The sequence below is a fragment of the Chanos chanos genome, chromosome 10 (genome assembly GCF_902362185.1).
Source record: "Chanos chanos chromosome 10, fChaCha1.1, whole genome shotgun sequence".
Classification (NCBI taxonomy): Eukaryota; Metazoa; Chordata; class Actinopteri; order Gonorynchiformes; family Chanidae; genus Chanos; species Chanos chanos.
In genome coordinates, this window is record NC_044504.1 from 17775229 (window position 1) to 17793340 (window position 18112).

At 39.6% G+C, this 18112-nt stretch overlaps 1 protein-coding gene across 1 annotated transcript in view; it reads right to left on the reverse strand.

Moving 5' to 3' along the window:
- slc25a21 (solute carrier family 25 member 21) overlaps nucleotides 1-18112 on the reverse strand; it is a 70482-nt gene that overhangs the window by 16950 nt on the left and 35420 nt on the right. The window contains exon 3 of the mRNA XM_030786084.1: nucleotides 6121-6169. Coding sequence (XP_030641944.1) covers nucleotides 6121-6169 — 49 coding nt within the window. The remainder of the gene's footprint in view (nucleotides 1-6120; nucleotides 6170-18112) is intronic.

The window sequence follows — 18112 nt, forward strand, 5'->3', positions numbered from 1 at the left end:
AGGGGCAGGCCAAACCTTTAAAAAGGTCTCTTTAAACGGGCCTTGTAAAAAAATGAGGGTATTCCCCCAGCAACAAGGGAGAAGTTAGGAGTCAGAGCTGCATGGTTGATCAATCAGTTGACAAAATGGATATGGAGATAAAAAGTGATCACATTCCACACATTATGAGAAGGTACTAAAGAGTTTCAGACCATAGTAGCTTTACACAACTGCATTGCCAAAGATGTTTCTGCTTTTATGAGAAGAGCAATAATAATAATAATAATAATACTTTGACACCCATACATTACTGTTGACACTTACATCATGTCAAATAGCATCTTAATTTACTCCTTCCGTCATCACATTTCAAATAACTGGCTGGCAAGTTCAGACCAGTTCTCAGTCAATTCTACATCTACCTCTTCTAATAATAACCTTGCAGCTATGGCACCTCGACTGATTAATGATATACTGATTAGTCTTTTGTTAAAAAATAATTCCCCTCTTCTTCTAACTTGAGTTAGTGTTCAGTTTAGTTTATGAAACTACACTTGATTTTGAGCATTAACAAGTTTTCATCTCATCCCATAGTCTGTGCAGTGAACCTATTTGTATTAAAAACAAAAAGAAGGAACAAAAACTGAAAAAGTAAAATGAGAATGAGAGTGAGAGCTGTTTTTTTTTCTTCTTAACACACAATCTGTGGTACATAAGAGAATCCAGAAGGCAGCATTAAAAGAAAATCTATTTTTTACAGCCAAACAGTTAATTTTAATGAGCAGGATCATAAAGATGGCAGAAGTCCATAGCAATGGTACGTAAGGTTAAAAGCACTCTAACCTAAGTGATCCAACATGGTACATGTAGGCATCCAACCACACTTGGAGCACGGAGCGCCAATTGCTTACAAAAAGAAAATAAGATGGTTCTCTCAACATACCTAAGCACTCATGAATATTCAGTATTGTGGATTCAGATTCAAACGATGACACTGATGTTGATAAGACAGCTTTGGACAAATGAAGGGCTGTATTTTCAGAAATATTTCATGAAAAGGAATTAAAGGATTCCAAAACCACTGGAAGGCTGTTCACGTAAGAAATCTAGTATCCACCCTTGAAAAGACACTCTCTCTTGATCTCTTTCTCTCTGTTCAAAAGCAAACTGATATTGCTCTCTATAGCCGGAGGAGGCCAATAAAGCTGACTCTGAGGAGGGACGGAGATAAAGAAGAAGAGAGGATAGGTGATGGGGAGAGGGGAAGTGATAAAGTCTTGGCGCTTGTGACACGGCAGGCTGCCAGGGCTTGGTCTGGGTTAGGCCAGCTTGGGTTTCAGCATCTCCACAGGCCCACTGGACCTTGAGAGTTGAGAGTAATGAAGCCAGCCATAGAAAAGGCAGAGGAGTTCAATGCAGGAGGACAGTAATATTTCTGAACTATGATGGCAACAATCCAAATGCTCAGCCGAACAAGATTTCAACCATTCGCACAAATAATTACCACCTCCTCTTCAGAGTTTCTGCAGACTGTCATGCCCTCTATGACCTCTGATTTGTGGATACAGGGTTATGGAGGGCATGGTGGAATTTTCACATGCTATGAGATGCACGCTTTCAAAATGCCAGTAGGGATGCAGATGTTCAAAACTTCATTTCAAATGCATCTTGTTTTCATGTCTACTATAGATACAGTCATGAGAATTAAATCATCAACAACTACATGGTCGGTAAAATAGACTGTTTGTGGAAAACAAACACATTTTTTTTCATAACCTAATCTAAGATAAGGAAAGCAAAAGATTATGAGGGACCATCTGACCCAGTGGTATTCAAAGTGAGTAAATGGTGGAGGAGATTTCTCTTACGGCAGGCGACTGCTGGTCATGACACAGATGCCTGGAATAACGCAGCACAGGGAACCTTTCCCCTCACCAATTCAGGGTGAAACCCAAGTCCATGTATTACAACTGTCCACTTGTGTTCCTCACCCCCTGCCTGACTAAAACATGACGAAGGACAAGGAAGAGGCTGGGCATCGAGTAGCTCACAAATGCTGCAAGGCGTCCAACAGATGCTGGAGATGAATGAGTTTTCATCAAGTCCTTTACTGCTTCTTTAAAACGGGTCATTTCAGCACACTTGGATCCTTTTTTTTTTAAATTCAGTGTTTGTGACACCTTCTGCTAGCAGACCTGTTTAATACCAGGTCGTAATGCGAAATTGTAGGCACATCAGCAGGGGGCCTCACAGCTAGCACAAGGTTCAGTGGGATGTGGGGCCACTGGGCCAGTTTCCAAAGCGCAGGTCTCTGACAAATAGGGGCCATTTTTTTAAAGTTTAAATTGCAAGTATTTGTTGTTACTCAACATTATTTGCAAGACTATGCTAATTTGTACATCAATAATTTAACAGACATGGTGAGAAATATACATACCACCAGTGAGCAATCATGTGAGAGACATGTGCTGATGTCTACAAGTATGTATACATGCATGCATACAAACATGTGCATGTGCATGCATGCACACATGCACAAACAGACACACACACACACACACACACACACACACACACACACACACACTAAAAACTAAACACGAAATTAGCAAACAAAAAAAGCACAAATCAAAACATTTACTTAACTTGACGGTGGCCACTTTATCACATGCAAAAGCACAAGTTAGACATGTACTGCTTGAAGCCCAAGGGCCAGCAGCGCTAGATTAAGAGTTCACTGGATCACAGCTGAGCAGCCCGCTGCTTTACTGGGCAGGATCAGCTCCCTGAGCGCAGTGCTTTGAGCCCTGCTGTTTAAGGGCTGTGTCAGGGATTCAACCAAGAGGGCAATAGGGTTCAGCCAGCAGTTGGTGGTGAGAGAGGAGAGGAAAGTGGGGAGAGGAGGAAGGGAAGGATGGAAGCAGGACAGACCTTCAGGCTACCCCCACACTGTCACCCAACAGGATAGAGCACAACATCATTTGTCAATGCCTTTGTCAAAGATCACTTTCAAACCTCCTTGTGGACTAAGCTTTCAAGCATGCTGAGATCAGATAAAGTGTGTGTCGTCATAGTAACTGCCACCAGGGGTAACCCCAGGTTTTTCCAATCACCCACCGGTGGGGGGATCAGAGATATTTGTGTGCATTCAACTGGACTGGAGAGAGACTGTTCCAATGACACAACCCAGAGAGAGATTCACAAATTTTATGTATCTAATGCATCCACCATGTCTGAATAAAACAAAATTGTCTCAAATTGTCAAAACAAACTTGTTTTAAAACCAACTGAACAAAACATTTTCTTAATTATTCTCACAGTGCTTATTTTATTTATGACTTATTTTATTCATATGCTGAAAGTGTATTGTGATTGTCATTCACAGTAAGTTCATCATGTGTTTACTTGAAATTTGGAAAACATCACTGACAACATCTACCTGACAAGTAAGTACAGTAAGTAAATAATGGCTAAGCCATGTTTGTAGATCAAATGTGGGGGCATGACATTGGTTTAAAAGGTCTCTACCCAGTCCCTCTTGAAACCACATATGCTGATAGCAAACTCAGCATGCTAATAGATAACATACTGTCCCTTGGAGTCTGCCTTTATGGACAGTACTGTGTAACAAGGAGCCTAGTACTCCATAAATCTAATGCTAGTTCTGCACCCATCAGTGAAGGGCAACGCCTTGTTTCAGTCTTTAGCACACATGAGAAGGCACATACAAGGGCGTGGCTTTGGTGGGCAGGACGGCGGGTGTTTTTAGGGTGGGACAAGTGTGGGTAACAGTATCCCGACATAACGAGCAATCCTGGCTGCTTCCTGGTCTTTAATGAGAGCGGGACTGTGGACGGTGGGGTGATCAGAGTCATATGGGGCGCCGCGAGCATTCAGCCCCCTGCAGAAAGTGCCGCCCGACACCCTTTGTTACCTCCAAGTGAGCTGAGACCAGCCCATGAACCATGTAACTAGGTGGTTTCCAGGTTAATGAAAAGCTGTAACTCCAGCCTCACTGTCTCCCTGGCAGTCTAACTAACCCCCTCCCCAAACACCATCACCACCAAAAAGGCCAACATTCCTGCCTCTAAAAAAGGGAACACAAATAAATCTCATTTAGTCGGTAAACCACATAAAAAAGCAAGACGTTATATTAATGACTCAAGACATAACACTTGAAAGTAATCAGCTCTACAACTACGAATATAACGACTGTTCATTAAGATGAGAGGTTTGCTGTCTTTTAAACTTGGATGAATCTATTTGTTTGTGGATATAAGCTTCAGAAAGTTCAAGTTCATGCCTAAGAAATGTACACTGCCCAACTGAATGGATGAGTTTGTATGAGTATGTGCATGTATGGATATGTGTATCTATGTATATGTAAGCAGAATGTGTGAATTCTCACACATCCTGCCCCTTAACTAACGCTCTCCATGACTCCTGGAGTGTAGTGGTACTGGTAATTTGTGCAGGGTCAATATATATGCTAAAGTATACATTTTGTCAGTTTCCCTTCAGAAAAAAACCTTTGATTTCCACCTTGGCAGTTTGGTGAAGAAAAAAAAATCCACTCGCTGCAGTTGGCTTCCAATTTGGAGCTGCAGACATTAAAGCAACAGCCAGGTACTAATAAGCTCCATTCGTGCAGCTAGCGTCTGAGAGGAGCTGGACCTGCCTGTGACTCTCTCAGCCAATCCAAGACCGGCGCTAATGGATTTCAGCTCTGCTGACCACCCCAATTAGCCTGCTAGCATGCAGGGTGTGTGTGTGTGTGTGTGTGTGCCTCAGAGTATATGTGCAGAATGTGTGTATTTGTGTTACACATAACAGAGGAGTAAACAGAAAAGGTGCAGCAATAGATATGTTGCAATCTTTAGCAATTTAACACACACTGTAAGTCAACTCTAAAGCAACTCTAAAAGTGCTAACATACATTTTCAGTCAATGCTTTACCAACAAATAACGATGGATCTAACTCTAGTCAATGATCTTCAAGTTTGTAATTACAGCAGATGTATGTTTGGCAAATATATGTATATATACCAACACAGCCGTGAAACACATGCGCGCGCACTTACACACACACATGTGCACGCACACGCACACACACACACACACACACACACACACACACGCACGCACACACACACACACACACACAAATAGAACAAATAAATAAAGCTGTCACACTTTAGTGGTGCTTTTATCACTTGTAAAGAAGAGCATTACAAAGAAAATAGAAAAAGGACTTTTAACCCTGACCCCTGTGTGAGGAGTGACCTGCCAGGCTGTGGCCGTACCTGTAACAAACCCCACACTTTCACCAGCAAGCCCTAAATCACCCATCAGGGCTCCAGAGTATCAGATATCTGCTAACACCCACACTCACAAATACACAGGCATGCACGCTCCTCTGTTCAGCTGATGACAATTTACTCAAAGGCTAAGCTTCCCCTTTTCAAAGAAATGCTTTATAATTCATTAATAGCCCAACAACAGCAAGAACAACAACAACAAAAACATCAGCCCTATTTAACGTGGGGGGTGTATATGCTTGTGTGTGTGTGTGTTCACACACTAGAGAGAGGTACGTTCACGGCCAAGGCACAGGTCACAGGACATGCTGAGGCTGTAAAGGTTTAGGAGCAGCCCATGACCTGTTTACTGCACATAGAACAGGAACAACACAAGGGCCCTGATCACCCTTACTACCATAACAATCTTACTCTCACACTCTCGCTCTTATAAGAATAAGAAAAGCATGAGAGAAACTAGAATATGATATCATGTTATCTAACAGCCTGTTTCATTCTGTTTAACCACTACAGCCTGTGAACGAGGGACAGAATTAAATTAAATAATGAGGTAAAAACCTAAGCGATTTGCAAACATTAAAACAGTATTACCTAAACATTGCGGGTGAATGGGTAAATGATGCATTTCATTTTCCACAAAATGATTTAAGCTCTTGGCATCAGTGCCCACTGTGAAGAATGCAGGCCTGGCTACAGTGAGTGAGAGAGAGACTTCCCAAATATAACCCTGGCTGGCTTCTACAGGTCTACAGGGGATACAGGGCAAAAGTGTTGCAGAAGGGCAAAATGTTATTTCTATTAGTGTATGTTAAAGAGAGATTACCTGGTCTTCACCACATCCAATGGGTGCATCAGACAAATTTCCACAAGACCTACAGGGAAGAACAACATTAAAATCTATTAAGGTGAAGAAAAAAGGCATGTTACAACGTCCCTTATTTACTCAATTTAACCCCATGAGACTAAAACAATACAACTGACAAGACAATGAAAACATTGTAAAATGCTGATTTAATGCCACTGTTTAAATGTATTAAGCCAGCATTTCCTGGTTCAGACCTGGAAAAAAAGCATATTTGATAGAGCCTCAAATTTCAAGGGAGGTTTCCTTTATGATATCAGCGGCACTGTACTGAGCTCCTTTTCAAAGAATTTATGAGCTAAAGATGCAGAAAGACTATGATGGATTGAGCCAGAACAAATCTCCTGGGTAAGATGCTACGTAATCCGCAAATATTTCACCACATAAAAACCAAGATGTATTACACACCAAGATGTATACATTTGTAAATACAAATAAAGAGTTGCACATGTCTGCAAACCATGTGTGAGTGTATGTATATGTGTGCTCAATCAGTACGTGTACATATGCTGTCAACACACAGCGGGTTTTTCCCCTCAAATTCCTGTCTGACGGTCACCAAGCCTCACATCCGACAGGAGCTCTGTTGGCCAGCAACCGCGCTCAGTCGCTCTGATCCTGCTTTTGCCTCCTTGCCACTCCACTGCAACTGACAAGCATGCGGTAAGGGATCTGGCACAAAATGGCCTCCATGCAGAGTTGTGGGTAATGACGTGGGACATGCTGCTTGCTTCCACCGCTGTGCTGAGGCTGCAAGTCATTACTGTCAGCCATTTTATTTGTTCCAGTGCGGTGATAGGGCATTAGATCAACAATTTTTTTTAAATGTTTTTATCTTAATAAGTGGCAACTGTGTGCTGGCTGTAGCATACATGTCATGCCAGTGATCTGGTGCATCAGTGTTACAGCTAGAAGAGGAGTGAATTGTTTCGACAGTTTAACACGGTGCCTAATGAGGATTTCCCACACAGTGAAACAAAGGGCTTGTCTGACTGCACCACTCTTTTGCCAAAAGTCTCAGGTTCCATCTTTTGAAGCCAATAAACAATGGTTGAAATTCTATCTGGCTTGGCAGCTCTGCTATGTAAACAGACAAGCTTCAGTGTTAAAGTCTGTTTAAGCACCAAACACTTCACGAAAATGGAGAAGAGAGGAAACCTTTTATCTCAAATTCAGGTATAGTAGGCGATTGGGGTCTATAAATAGACAGAGGATGAGAGGTAAAGCATGGGGTCCACTGGGGTCCACTGAGGTGTTTTTCACTGGGACAGCACCAGCACAAGAACTCTTAACTTTCAAAGCTTTTCAAGTCAGATTCTCACTGCAACTCTGCTATGGACTTTAATGGCTTCCCTCTCAGATTCCTCAATGTGTACACAGCTGCTCAGCAATATGCTTTCTTTCTAATTTGCTCCATTAAATATATTGTCTATAAACAAGAAAGTGTCTCCTTGGGGGTTTTCCAGGAAAGTAATTATCACAAAAATAGCAGAAAGGAATTACAGTCAACTGTTATGGCTTAATCCGGGTTTGGCTATTGACAGAACACAGGATGCTAAAATGCAGTGTACTTTAAAGCGAAAGTTGGCCACCTTTGAGCCAACATCACGGAGAAAGGTGTGAGACCAGATTGTTTTATGTGTCCACAGACTTGCTGTTGAAGGTGTGAAATCATCAGGCCTTCTTCCCCTCAGACATGGTCCATGCATTTACAATGGAGGAAATTACAGGTGTTAATTTTGTTTAATATTGTATAAAAAGAAATAATTGTTTCTTCAGCTCCCATTAAGCTGTCGGCAATTGACAGGACATCATATTCTACAACAGATCACTGGACTTTGAGGGATTAAAAGACAGTCTGAAAGTAGTGGTGCATGGAAAGGAAAGTTCGCTGGAAACCACCACTGCACTACTCGTTCTCATGGCTCACCAGTTAAAGAAGAAGAAAAACAATTGAAAAATTTAGAAACAGTCACACTGCCTCTGTCTCCCAGGGCTAAACAATACATTAACGTTTATCATTAATTAATCATGTCTGCCATGATATCTCAGGGGACAACTCCGTAACATTCTCTGGAGAAGGAAGTGTTCTTTTTCAAAGCCTAGTTCTGGAGAGAAGAGGAGGGATGTGAAAAGAGAAATAAAAGGGAAAAGAAGGCCTGGGAAAGTCATTTCAGTACTGCTGCTCCTGTAGGAATATTTCCTACACTACACCATACTATGCAGTAATGTTTCATCCACTGATGAAAAAGAGCCCCAAATATGCTGTCAGCAGGTTGCTTTAATGGAGGTCTGAAGTGATATTTGGAAATGAAAACTACATTGGACCTTTGTCAAGTATATTGAGCCATACAACTACTATGAACATGCAACGTGTGGGTATTAACAAATGGTAAAATCACAGACTGAATGACTCCAAAACCCACAGGAAGTACATGTCATTCCTAGACTTGTCTGAACCTAGAAAAATGCATTATACGACAGCTTTGCCACACCGTCACTGTACTGTAAAGCACAGCCTACGCAGTCTACTGTGCAACTATTTAATTGGTGTAAACATGTACGAGCAAACATGCTACTGAAAGAGCTTTTGTTGGTCACTCTATCCATAAGAAGTCCTTGGCCCAGCTCAACCAGATCAAAGGTTACATTCAGCAAGAGGCTGTGAGATTGCCTGTCATTCCTTTAGCTCTAATGAACTCTATCTTCGGCCCATGCAGCCCATTTAAACGCCAAGGAACTCCGGGAGTTATCGTCTCCGCAGTAAAAGGGGAGATGCATAAACAAGGTGAAAAGAGCCAGGAGAAAACCACTGACATTTTTGACTTTTACCACGTTACATATGGGTAGGTTTAACTGTTTAGGAGAGAATAAGGAGGGAGGAGGCAGAGACCGAAAGAACCAGAAACCAAGGCTCGTTCAAGTCACTAATGTTTCAGAATAAGTAATTAAGATTTCCTTAATGCTAAATACAAGTCTGAGAGACCTGGCTTTCTATTACATTCTGCAGATGGTAAGGGATAAGAGAACTGGGGTTAGAACTCAGCAACTGACTGCTCCACTGACTCCTCTGAAAAAATTAGCTCTCTGACTAAAGAACTGACGATCTTGTTAAAGCCTGAGAAACCACAAAAACAAAAAAGGTCAAAATAATTACCCATATTCTGTAAACTATAAGAAAACTCTGACAGATCAAACTTTTGACCACAATTTAAACAGCACAGTATAAAATAAGGGAAAATACTAAGTGGTCAACTCATAAAAACTTGTAAGACTTCGATTATGTTTGTTGTCTAAAAATGTCATGTGCTCTGTAGCCTCCTCTTTTTACAAGAGTATCATGTACCATTTGGCCGGTGGACTTGAAGAACTTCTGTGATTTCTACATGTTTGTTAAAGTACTTAGATGTTTGAATCAGTAACTTACTTGCCCCGTGGCACTAATCCTAACAGCACGAATATCTATCTAGCAATGCAAGTAATTGCACATTCACACACCCTGGCATAGAAATTGCAAGAATATACATGTGCAATACAATGTTTGTGTACTGTAGTAATTTCTGTGCTAGCATGCATAAATGTTCATATAACTAAAAAAACTGAAAACCTTAGTTAGGCATCACGACATCTTCACACACCAATATTTAAAGATGTTTACTCCAGTTGATATCAGATGTCACAAAGTGTTACTGCATCACTTTTGACAGTGAAATTTAATTACATCTGATGTCAAATGACGTAGTGGTGAGTCTTTTTTATACAGTACATCTTAAGCATCTTAATCTAAATTGACAGTTTTCATTGTGAACTGTAGATTACAGTTAATGTGATAGTGGCCAAGAGACATCTTCAGTTGCAATCTTCATTTACTTTTAGTAAAAAGGTGCTTTTAATTGTACATTAAGGGCCCTGATCACAATGAAAGAGCAGAATTCTCAAAATAACATGGCTGCCAATCAAACCAATCAAAATATTTCAGGACAGACTAAATGGGGACACCTTCCCCAATAGGGGGCACTATAACAAGAAAATAACTACCAGTGTCAAAACTTCTCAACCGTTTAAGAAATAAAGTTGAAACTGTGCATGCCATGTGTTTGTGAAAGGTCCAAACAATGCATGCAATGAAGCAGAGATTTTCAAGTCTCCCTCTTAATATTTGGTGAGTATGCTGACCTCTTGCACTGTCCTCTAATTTGGGGTAAACTGGCCACTCAAGGGTGTTACTGCCTTGTACAACTTCTCAGACGAGTTAGCTACATTTAGAGTAGCATCACACAATATGTTTCTTGAGATTCCCCTCCTGACAATGAAAACTGTGCCTTATGTTTATGAACCCATGTGGCCAAGGATTTGACGTGTTTATATATTCTTTTATTTACTTATTTATTAGGGGTCCATGCAGTACACCTAGTCTGGCTCTGTTCTTTCTCTTATTATTTATGTTCTTTTAAACTGAATGGGGAGCAAAACCCTACAGTGTAGTGGTACAAAACCTGGTAAACTGTTTACACTCTAACACAAGTATAGCGGAAACGAGGCAGTTGAGGGCAGTGACACAAGTAAACTTCTCTCCCTCTAAAGACACTCCTGGTGATGGAGCTTCAAGATAAAGCCCTCAGCTACTGGCTAAGGCATCTGATATGTCCAAGGGGTGGCAGTTTGAATCCAGCCACATGCTGGTCAACAGTTGAGGCTGCAGCTTTTGGATCAAAACATACTTTTTCCCAAGAGCAAACTGTGTAGAGCTGACCAAACTTGGAGGTAGCACATAAAATTTGGAGGATGAACCTGGTGACACTACTATAAAGGAAATGACAAAAATGTAAATGATTCTCAGCCAATTTGTCAGATGTGTTTAATATGTTGCACACTTTATCTGGAATGCGCAGTTCTAACAGACTTGTAAAACTTTTGTGAAATTCAAAGAATACTTAAAAATACAGCAGAAAAAAATTCAGTTTGGCAAATGCTCCTTGTATTGATTGATTTTTATTTGATTCTATGATATTTTTTTTTTCATTTCAAACTACATGGGCGTATGTAAAGGTAACATGTGTCAGTTGGAAGTCTGGAATTAAGTTTACAATTACAGTAGATGGAGATACTCTTCTCCATGTAGCAGAGCATTAAAGTGTCATCGAGCTAGAAAAAACAATACACAGATATGGGGTGGGGCTGTGGGCAGGATCTACCTTCTGTCTTGAAGGCTCTTGCACCAGTAGAGACTCATAGTATTACACCTACCAAGTTGTGCTGATTTTCTTTTCCCCCTTAGATGTCCAGCCATGAATTCAAAATTCCATTGTACCACATAAAGTTTTCAGGTGGCATATTTATCTCAGAGAGTTCTTCATGATTTTCTGGATTATTCATAAACAGATTGTTTATTAACAAACCTGAGGCAATAGTGAGTCAGATGTGCTGGAGACATTACATCCACATCGTTGCACAAAATACTGCACCCTTGGATCACACGAACAGAAACTGTAATGTAACAATAGCCTTTTCAACACTCTGTGGGACAAGTTTACTTAAACTCTGCAAAATTCATGGCAAACTCTTCAACTGACAAAATGTGTATTTATCTTGCTCACCAGATGGACCTTTAATCCCACAACATCACATAATCACTAACTGGTTGTGTGGAGAACCATTTATAGTACCTTCCACATACTTCAGAGAATTTATGTGCTGCCCCTGTACGACATTTTCCTTGAACGTAAAAGAAAGGGAGACACTGAAATAAATTAATGAATAAACAATCAATCAGTAAATAAGTACTTGCAAAGATGCTTACAAAATTTCAAACTTTATCTCCACATTACTTTATCAGTTTCTGTTAATTATTGTTTATTCTTTCTCTTAATTATGTTTTTTTTTCTTCAGCACTTCTTTTAGATACTCTGCACAGACCTGCAAGTAACAGTTACACATAATAAATTTAACTGGATGTTGCTTGTTAGTTTGTTTGTTTTGTGCTATGTATGAGTTTGTCAGGTGATGTGAATTTTTCACAAAATAAAGTAATGCACGGCATTCCATTTCTACCTCTTCTACTTGAACTCACAATGTTTTACTGACTATGTACTGTATGTTCCCAACTGTCACTAGGCATGACAAGAAAAAGAAGATCCTTGCTGTCTTCTTCCATCAAAAGGAACACAGCCCGTGACATATTCCCTGAGGCTCCTGGCCACTGGCAGCTGATAAATTCCTACTGCAGCATTTGCTACTTTTCAGCATCACTGTTCTGTGGAGTCATGAGTCCAGAGAAAGATAAAGAGGAGTGTCCACATCTTATTGTGTTCAAAGAAATGAGGGCGCAAAATCAACAATTATTTCAAGTTTTCCTTCTTTGTCTCTCTATCTGTGTTCCTGGTTACTTAGAGAACAGCCAGCATCTAAGTATTTAATCACCCCTCCCTCTCTCTCTCTCCTCAGAATACTTTCATTTAGCAGTCATACACGGCAGCGAGTGACCTGCCATCTGGTTGGCGTTTGAAGCTTAGTTCTGCCTCACTGAGAGAAATATGTTTGGTCTCCATTATTTGGTATATCTTTTGTCTGTGAATCACAATGGCACTGACAGCTTCTGTCAGCTGTAGCTGCCTCGCCTGCTGTCAGACACACTGTAAATGCAGACACACACACTCTATTAATCACAATAGCATTTTAGCAAGGGGAGACAGTGCCTCCAGGATACACTCATTCACCGTTCATCACCATAAACCTCACTCATTACAAAAAAGAACTAGTTGCCACATGTTTCATGTATCAGTTCTAACTAAGTTCAATCACGCTGGTCACAACCAACCATACATACATTCTCAAATTAACCCCACATCATGTTGCGGTGAATGCCTCTGAGCCATTTTGAATGCCAGCTTCCATCGTATAAGCCATTTTCATTAATGTGGAAAGTCTGGCAAAAACACCAGGCTTAGTGCTGTATGTTGGACGAGGAGGAACATATGGGGACATGCTTCTGCCAGGGGCGTAACATCAGAAAAGCATTATATCAGTCCAATTGGACATGTAAACCTGGGAGGTCAACAGAAAGCAGCTGCCAGTTTTGCAGTACTGTAGTGAGCTTGCCTCAGGAAGCTCAAAGCAGGGGACTGTGTCCTTGTAGAACATTCCTAATTGTCTGATAGCTTCTCCCTTCTCTAGAGAATCATACATCACCACAATGAGATGTCTATCTCAGTTGGTTTTGGCTCGGGCAAGCACCCAGCTCTCGCTCCCACGCAAAAGTGAGAAAGGAAAATAGTTCGGTGACAGTAAGTGATTGCTCAACGCACACAGGTGCCATCAATCATGCTGAGACAGAGACAGAGCAAGCAAATTCTCCCCCAAAGCCACGGAGAGAAGGTCACCGACTTAGGAAGTGAAGGAGGAGTAATTTTTACATGATTTACACCATGCTGATCTACTGTGTTTCACATAATACAGTCTCTGTACTTTTAAGATTGAGCTTTAACCTGACAGTTGCTTTATCTAAACCGCATACAGTATCACTGTTACTATTACGAAACACCATGGCTGCTTCTACTACCACGATGAATCATTCAGCCAATCAGATCACAGTCACACTTGAGATCTTCCAAACGATGCAGAAAGTACTCACCAACTTGTGTATTTGAGCAGGAGCATAACCACAAAAAAGGGAGATAGAAAAAAAATCTTAAAAAGCTTTGATCACAAAGGTAGGCATCAACCCGTGACATTTACACGTCTAACACTTGTAATTGGTTCCTCCATGTTTATAAGGATTTGCTAGAGAGAATGACCTTATATGGCTTATTGAAAATGAATATGATAATACGCTTAGCAACAAAACAAACAAATAATAAAAAAAAAACAAACAAGAAAATATAATCTTTCACATGCATACAAACTCTTACATAGGAGGCACTTCTTCTTAACAGTTGTACATCACAAATCTCCAGCTATTTAGACAAGACTGTGTTAATGACCCTTGTGCCTCTTTGCGCATTTGGTGCTATGTATGGTGTAGCTGATCAGGTAAGTGAATATAAGGCATTCTTGTTCTCTCTACAGAGCACAATTTCTGGCAAGAATCCTGGCATAACCAGTAACTGGTTGCAAAAACCTTACTCAGGTCCAACGCCTCCACACTCACCTATATGAATACCATGTTTCAAAACAGATCAGACCAGGAATGCAAAACAAACATGCAACACTACTGAACTTTTCAGTTTGTCTTCAGTGACAATATATATTTGAATATCCCTGTTGACAACTGTATTAACACAGGTTTCAAGTTCCAGGACTGGTCTGAAATAAACTGGGTGAAATGTGAAGTGTGCACATTTGTTCAGGGAAGACTACTGCTAAGAAACTGTTTGTTAAATTATACATCACCACTTAAAGACAGTAAAGGTGTTTTAAGGTCACCTTAAGAGTTGGTAACAAGTCTGAAGATTGGGGAAATATGTATTAGGTGGGTTCAATGATGTTGAAATACAGAATCAAAGGTTTTTAGCTCCTTATACTTACTAATGGAGCTCAGGGGGAAAAAAAGGGAAAAAAAAACATTTGTGAACTTTGCATTTATCTCCTTAAGCAGGTATCCCCTTAAGAGATAGGTTTCTTTCATATTCTACTGTCGATGTCTAAAGAGATTAAGTATCATGTATCTAGTGCTCTGTTCTGAGTGAGTGAAAGGATTATAAAAAATTACTGTAGATGTCAAATGTATGAAATACTGTAAATTTTTACTTTTAACATTTAATCCCTCATGTTCTGAGAGATTATGCCCTACTTATAGTTAATGTTTAATCACAAAAAAATATATTTAATATTTATTATGTTACAGATCATTTGTTGATAGCTAAAAGTTTAATAACTACAAAATTTATGAAGATTACGTAAATGCACAGACCTAACATACCTAAAAGAAACATTTGAAGTGACTGAATCATTTATTCTTTTGGCACAACTGAGAAGTAGAGATGTAGAAAACACATTTAAGAGCATATTACAACTGAGAAAACTCAAACATGTTTTTACAGCAAACAGTGAAATCAAATATTTGAATCTAATCCTATTAAACTAAACTGGAATATAAGTGAAAGGGGTATAGCCTAATCTGTGAAGAGTGTATAATCACCCAATTTGGGGGAGAAAGGCAGAAAAACTGTATTTCATGGGGAAAGCACATATACAGGCCTGGATATTAAAAGGCAATTAAAGGCTTTTTGCAGAGGAAAGAAAGTTCATTAATGCAGAGGCAGGCAGCCATTAGAGCCAGTGATTTATGTCTGTGAGAAACCCTCCTTTCGTGTCAGCAGAGTAGAGCATTCGGTTCTCAGCATATAGGAGAGGAGAAAAAATAACAACCAGTGGGGAAAAGAGAGAAAATGACAACCACTTACATAAATATGGGTGTCCATTTACAGATGGTATAGGAATTCATGTATTAAAAAAAAGGCATTCAAATGGTCTAGTATATTTAATGAGGTGCTGAGACACAACACCACAAATAGAGCAATAATGAAGAAAGTGAGAGTGAAAGAGAATGTGAACTATAAGGAAAGAGAGTTGAAAATGATAATAAAAAAAAAGTATAAAAGAGAGATTGTTTGTGTGTTTAAACCCAGCCATGAATCACTAGGTTTCACTATCAGGCTTCCTATCTATGATTTTGATGGGGCAGCATCAACAGTTAGTAGCTCTGAATGTGCCTAATTCTGCCCCTGGAAACACAAAGAGCACTTAGAAAAACAAGCAGGGCCGACTCCAATGACAGTGAGGAGGTTTATGGAGGGCCCCTGTCGAGCTTTGCACTTCATCTACAAACAGTGAGGCATTCCTCAAGTGTGCCTTTTCTCTACTACCAATGCTACTGCTACCACTGCTGGATCTGTTATCACCTGTGTACTCACAGGGTGTCGGCTTCCACAAAAGACAAGCTCTCAGTGCAGCCTCTATGAATCAGTTCAGTTAAAAAGAGAGGGAAGGGGGGAAAAGAAAGAGAGAGAGACAGAGAGAGAGAGAGAGAGAGAGAGAGAAAGAGGGGAACAGATAGAACAGAGAGATAGAGTGGTAGAATGTAGCAAATCCTTCAGGGAGAGAGTGTAATACATTAAGTTATTTTTCAGCATAGGCATTCTCCAAAGCAATTAATCTTTTATCTCTTTACCTCTGACATGTGAGACAATCTCTCACATAAAGTAATTTTCCACAAGAATTTTCTTTCTTTTTAGTTTTCTGACTATTTGAATAGTCAGTCAAAGGGAAGGGAATCGTACATCATGTTATTTTCATATTAAAGCATAGTTTAAATACCACTGACTTTTTATACTAAAGTTAAAATAGACTTACAGTGTGTTTATAAAAGTTCAGAACCAGACTGACAGGAAAGTAACAGAGCCAGGCTTTAATTAGCAGAGAACCCACTAGCTAACACTGTAATCATTATACTCCACTTTTAACAATAAAAAAAAAACCTAAAGTCTATTGAAACAAATATAGATATATTTGGCTAAAATCAAAAAAGATGAATTATGCACACTAACTGAAGCAAGAATGAGAACAACAACCAAAAACTATCACCTACTGAGTGGTAAATTAAGTCGCCCTATTCTAATATTTGGCTGTGGGTGTTTGATCAAATTTCAGGTTGACCAAAATTTTGATAATGCAAATGGAAGGATTAGACTGACCACACAGAAGTGGCTAAAAGCAGAAGAAGAAAAAGCAGGTATTACTATGCAAATCCTGCTGTAACTGATGTTTAACCGGATGCCCTCTGCTTCTTTCCGGGTCCATCCTTTCTTGGGAAACCTTTTAAACAAATGTAGGCTTGGCCTCTGTCAGCGCATGTAAGCGAGAATTTGTCTACAGTACAACAATAACAAAGATCACTGAATAAAAGATTTGAAAACACAATCATATGCCAATTATTTCCAAACATCCCAAAAATAATAAAACGACTGATGTCAGCTGAAAAGGTCTGCAGTTTTGTATGTATTTGTATATGTTTGTATGTATGTTTTACCACTCATATTCAGTTGGTTTTCTAATGTAAATTCTATCAGACATTTCGGTAGTGAAATTAAATGCATTCACAGCAATGAATAAAAAAACCCCCTCTAACAATACAATCCATGTAAAAATAGTCTATTTCAGAAGAGTAATAGATGTAAATGTTCCTCTGGACTTAAATCTCTGCATTCAAGTAATTTAGGAACTCAGTTTAAACACAACTTCTGTCGTACCTCTGTGTACACATCATCTCCTAATGCTAACACAGTGTAAGAAATGTAACTGCGGCATTTTTTCTGCAGTGCCTAGCCACAGTCTTAGGAAATAAAAAACAATATGTTTTGTTCAAAGAGTATGAGGAAAAAAACTCAAGTCAAGATAAAACACAGTAATGCAAAACACAGGCAAGTCACTTCCTGGTTTCAGCATTCACCCCCATTTACATCTTAATTTCCACAGAATTTTCCAGAAAGACGACTGATAGTCTTAAAAACATCATAACAAAAGTTCATTTCAGTTAAGCAATCCAATGTATCTGTCAACACAGAACAAGTGTGGTCAGTAGACTAAGGAAAAAATTATCTAGGCATTTGTTTGAATTAACCGTTCGTGTAGATTCGAAGAACTTCCTGCTATGCTGAGGCTTTGAAGAAGAATATTTTGGTAACATTTTTTTTCCTTTTTGTTCTTCCACTTTGTTCCTTAACTGGAATGTTAGATAGGTAGCACATGTAATGGAGCATACTATACCTACGTTTATTTCAAACACAGCACGAATTTTTTCCCCCTCACACTTAAAACTTCATTCAAGACTGGCACCTAGACAATGATTTTCGCAGGCGTACACAACCTGACACACACATCTTTTTTTTTTTTTTTTTTTACAGCTAAGAGGGCTTCTTCCTGCTTTTTGGTTCTCTAAGAACATCAGTGATGACAC